At 56.5% G+C, this 5,229-nt stretch overlaps 1 protein-coding gene across 1 annotated transcript; it reads left to right on the top strand.

Moving 5' to 3' along the window:
* The first annotated feature begins 461 nt into the window (after window positions 1-461).
* LOC142844766 (keratin, type II cuticular Hb1) lies at window positions 462-4,803 on the top strand. Its single transcript, XM_075963569.1, has 9 exons — window positions 462-830; window positions 1,437-1,645; window positions 2,162-2,222; window positions 2,841-2,936; window positions 3,102-3,266; window positions 3,483-3,608; window positions 3,874-4,094; window positions 4,319-4,350; window positions 4,637-4,803. The coding sequence occupies exons 1-9, from the start codon at window positions 462-464 to the stop codon at window positions 4,801-4,803; spliced, it is 1,446 nt and encodes a 481-aa protein (XP_075819684.1).
* The last annotated feature ends 426 nt before the right edge of the window (window positions 4,804-5,229 follow it).

The raw sequence follows: 5,229 nt of genomic DNA, 5'->3' as shown, positions 1-5,229 counted from the left end.
GGATCAAAGTCAGTGGGGGTTGGGGGTTGATTCCCCAGCCTTGCCTGGGTGCTCTCCTCTCCGCACACTAAAGGCACAAGTCCATCTGCACCCCATTCCTGGCTCTCCTCTATACATGTATCTTTCCTGCCCTCCCCGATGTCACAGAGCGCATGCCCCACCTCTGGCACTTTGAAGGTGCAAGCAGCTGAGTGCCCCAGGCACAGGCTGGCATGCCTTACAAAGGGGAGTGAGGGTGCGGGCCACTCCTCCATTAAAGCGCACTCTAGAGAGGCTTGGACAGGGCTAACCGCCCAAGCCCATAAAGTGCAATTGCCTCAACCACCTTCTTAGCCAAGCCCCCAAGAGTCTGCCATAAATAGAACCCAGGCACCAGAACGAGCACATTGGAGTTTCCACCAGGACTCCAGAGCTCCCATCCAGAACTCCATATTCAAAAGCAGTCCATATTCAAAAACACAATGACCTGTGGATCAGGATTCTGTGGCCGTGCCTTCAGCTGCGCCTCAGCCTGTGGCCCCAGGCCTGGCCGCTGCTGCATCTCCGCAGCTCCCTACAGGGGTATCTCCTGCTACCGTGGACTCTCAGGGGGCTTTGGCAGTCGCAGCGTCTGCGGGACCTTCCGCTCTGGCTCCTGTGGACGCAGTTTTGGATACCGTTCTGGAGGCGTCTGCGGGCCCACACCCCCCTGCATCACCAGCGTCTCTGTCAATGAGAGCCTGCTCACACCCCTCAACCTGGAGATCGACCCCAATGCTCAGTGCGTGAAGCATGAGGAGAAGGAACAGATCAAGTGCCTCAACAGCAAGTTCGCGGCCTTCATCGACAAGGTGGGTGTCCTGGACCAGCCCCTTCCTGGGGCCCACCATATGCATGGCCGAGGCTGAGAGCACTGACGGGGACAGAAGGAAGAAAGGCCTCTCACATTGAGCCCCTAGTCTCAAGGGAGAGATGTGTCCAGATGGGCACACTAAGGACCCACAAGGCTCATCTGTCAGTCCTGAGAAGTAGGGCTATGGCCAGGCTGCCCTGGGCACAGGCTGACTGCAGCATGGAGCTGTGGGCAGCCAGGGAAGAAGGATGCACTTCAGCTGACAGGAAGGGAGCAGGCTGCTGAGGGAGGACAGAGCCAGCCTAGCGAGGTCCTCCAAGTGGCCCGTGACACTGTCTCCCTGGCTCCTTGTCAGTCCCTCATCCTGGGATGGGAATGTGGGTGCTCGCTTGTGGGGGTTTCTGCCTGAGGATAGCCCCAAACCCAGCATAGGACACTGAAGTGGTCACCTGGATCTGTGAGTGTGGGCACTGACCCTGTCCCTTGAACTCTCCCCAAGCGGGGAAACTGAGGCAGGGCAAGATAAGGGAATGGAGAGTTGGCCTCCCTCCCAGGCCCCTCCACCCCAGATCTGACCCTGAACCCCTTCTCACTCCCATGGCAGGTGCGCTTCCTGGAGCAGCAGAACAAGCTGCTGGAGACCAAGTGGCAGTTCTACCAGAACCGCAAGTGCTGTGAGAGCAACGTGGAGCCGCTGTTCGAGGGCTACATCGAGACCCTGAGGAGGGAGGCTGAGTGTGTGGAGGCTGACAGCGGGAGACTGGCTGCTGAGCTCAACCACGCCCAGGAGGCCATGGAGGGCTACAAGAAGAGGTGAGGGCATGGTGGGGAGCTGGCACGGGATTCCACTTAAATGGAACCCCAGGGCACAGGAAGTAAGATTGTTTCAGGAAAGTGTGTGGTCCCCAGCTAAGGCATTGCCAGATCCTGCCAGTCACCTGTAGGGGAGCTGGTGTCATAGGTCAGCTCTCTGTAGCTCACCTGGAAGCTTCTAGCACTCTGCCACACCCCTCTGGGGGAGGACACTCTGAGGCACTCTACCCGCTCCACCTGACTTTTGTCTTCTGCACTGTGGCAGCCAAGTAGGTGCAGCCTAAGGCATTAGGAGGACCAGGACCCAGGCCCAGAATGTCTCACAGTCCTAGGTTCTCAGTCCTGGGTCTCCAGATCTTTCCGCAGCTAAGGTAAAACTTGTGTGTGTGAGAGAGAAGGCTGGGACTACATGCCCAAGGATGCGGGATGTCCTCCTAAGGGGACCTTAGAGCAGGATTGGTGCTGTGGGGTTCAGAGAACCCCTTCCCTTCCTGATCTCTCCTCTCTTTATGTCAGGTACGAGGAGGAAGTTTCTCTGAGAGCCACAGCCGAGAATGAGTTTGTGGCTCTGAAGAAGGCAAGTAGCAAGGTTGTGGGAGGCAGAGCAACGTGGCACTGAGCTTGAAGGGGAACTGGTGCTAACATCAGGGAGCAGGGGCGCGAACCTTTCCATGTAGGATGGGAAATGTCCTGAGAAACAATTCAGTGTCCTGTCAGGTCTTTGACAAAGGGCAAATTACCTGGAATGTCTAGTGGCCCTGATGCAGAGAGTCACCTGACACAGACCTCTGCTACCTTATCCTGCCTTAGAGGCTGTAGCTTGTGCCTGGCATCTGAGGGAATCCTGGACTCCCTTCTGCCCACCGAGCAATTGTGTGGTCCACTTCCCATTCCACAAGTCAGTGCACAATGTGAGATTCAACAGAGTATATAAGGAATGATGGAACAAACAGATCATTGTCGGGGGCAGGAGAGGCTCCAGGGGCACAGCTGGAACCCATCTGGGGGGCTTGCTGGAGCAGTACAGAATCACTTGGAGAAAGGGCAAAGAGGCAGGAGGATCTCCGCAGAGAGGAGCTGCCAAGTGCTGGGAGGGCAGCATAGACGGTTTGCACATAGAAGCCCTGTAAGGACCGTTCTCCCCTGTGCTGCATGGAATGAATGAGGAAGAGGCTCACACATCCCTGCTTTCCAGGACGTGGACTGTGCCTACCTGCGCAAATCAGACCTGGAGGCCAACGCGGAGGCACTGACCCAGGAGATCGACTTCCTGAGGAGGCTGTACGAGGAGGTGAGGGCATCAGCCAGGTGGAAACCCAGCAAGTAGGCTGAAGAGAGTCATTCCATGGCTGCGAAGCCCTGTGTGAACCAGGGGAGGGCTGAGAGACTGGCACAGGAATGTGGGGCTGGACTGAATTTTCAACAAGCTTTTGACTGCTGTTCCCTCTTCCCACAGGAGATCAGAATCCTCCACGCCCACATCTCAGACACCTCTGTCATCGTCAAGATGGACAACAGCCGGGACTTGAACATGGACTGCATCGTGGCTGAGATCAAGGCTCAGTATGATGACATTGCCACCCGCAGCCGGGCAGAGGCCGAGTCCTGGTACCGCACCAAGGTGAGTGGTCACAACACCTGTCCTTAGATGCGACAGTGAGAAGGACTCCGGGCTCTATCAGAAATGACTTCTTGCACCTCAAGAATCACAAGAAGATTCGGGGGGCGGGGGCAGCCCTGGCTGAGCACCGTGCTGCTGTGTGTCTTGTGCACTCAGTGGCTGTGCTCACTGGGTCCTGTGTCCCATGGCATCTATCTCTGCCTCCTCCATCCCCAGTGTGAGGAGATGAAGGCCACAGTGATCCGGCACGGGGAGACCCTGCGCCGCACCAGAGAGGAGATCAACGAGCTGAACCGCATCATCCAGAGGCTGACGGCCGAGATTGAGAACGCCAAGTGCCAGGTATGTGGGGGTCAGCTGTGCTGAGACCAGGGAGGCTGGGCCCCTACTCAGTGCCCTAGTGCCAGCATGTGCCCGGCCTGGATCTTAGCATTTAGTGTACCTCCTATTTATGTGTGCCCATGGTCACTCAGTTTGACCCATGTGAACAAGGCAAAAGGCCTTGATGTTAGAATGTCCCCAACTGGTGGGAAATACTGGATAACATGTTGATAACTGAAAGAGACCCAGGGACCATAGGCCATCCCATTCTCTTCTGTGTCCCCAGAACACCAAGCTGGAGGCCGCAGTGACCCAGTCTGAGCAGCAGGGAGAGGCCGCCCTCACTGATGCCCGCTGCAAGCTGGCTGAGCTGGAGGCTGCCCTACAGAAGGCCAAGCAGGACATGGCCTGCCTGCTCAAGGAGTACCAGGAGGTGATGAACTCCAAGCTGGGCCTGGACATCGAGATCGCCACCTACAGGCGCCTGCTGGAGGGCGAGGAGCAGAGGTGAGTCCTGTAGCTTTGCATTCTTCCAGCCCTTCTTGGGTCCTCAGCTTTAAGCCCTACAGCTTGGGTACCTGTCAGTCCTTCATTGGTCTCTTTGAGGTGTTCGTAGTGGGCCATGTTTTGATTGACTTTTGAGGGGAGATTCTGACCTGTGGTGCGCAATTTTGGGTGGCTGTGTTTGCTACTGTATTGAGCTTCATAAGTTTTTTCTCTTCTTCCCTCAGACTGTGTGAAGGTGTAGGAGCTGTCAATGTCTGTAAGTACTGGGGGTTTGGTGTGGACAGATTCACTCCCTGTAACGGGAGAAGTGTGACAGGAGGGGTTTAGGTGAGAGTTAAATTCACAGCAGCGGGAGGGATTTGGGCTCATACAAAACCACCATGTCTTTGGGTCTAGATGGAACCAGAGTTCTTCACGGAAATGAGCCTGTCAGGGCCAGGGAACGGGGTCCTTAGGAAATTAGGACGCTTTCCGGGCTACCGCCCCACACCCTCCATGCCTTCCCCCAATCCTCACTCAGACCATTTCTTCCGGATTTGCAGGTGTCAGCAGCTCCCGCGGAGGGGTCGTGAGTGGGGACCTGTGCGTGTCAGGTTCGCGACCAGTGACCGGCAGCGTCTGCAGCGCCCCCTGCAGCGGGAACTTGGCAGTGAGCACAGGCCTGTGTGCACCCTGTGGCTCTGCAGTGTCCTGTGGCCGTAAATGTTAGGAGCTTCGTTCCCCACTGGCTCAGGGCAAGGCTTTTCTCCTGCTGAGCTGTCTCTGGCTGCCCAACATTGGGACCTGGCACAAGGCACTCAGCGACTTGCTCACACTGAAGCCACCCTCTCACTCTCAGCCCCTCTGGTCTCCCTAGACGAACCCCTGCTCTCAGAAATGAACACTGGAATGGGCTTCTAGAAGTGTCTTTGGAGCCACAGAGTGGAGTTCTAGAGGGTGGGGGGGGGCTAGGACAGCACCTCCCCTGCTTGACCTGGGAGCCAGTTGCTACATCCATAGCTCCGCCCCTTCTTCTCTAATCTGTCTTGATCTGTTTCCAATAAATTAATGTAGCCAACTCTGAGCGTTGTCTGTCTCTGTTAGCCTTCCAAGGATCAAGGTTCAAGTCTCCAACATCACTGAAAGCAGGGCTTCC

Source organism: Microtus pennsylvanicus, chromosome 2 (genome assembly GCF_037038515.1).
Source record: "Microtus pennsylvanicus isolate mMicPen1 chromosome 2, mMicPen1.hap1, whole genome shotgun sequence".
NCBI lineage: Eukaryota > Metazoa > Chordata > Mammalia > Rodentia > Cricetidae > Microtus > Microtus pennsylvanicus.
Note: the sequence above shows the minus strand (reverse complement) of the source record. Positions and strands in the feature narration are given on the sequence as shown.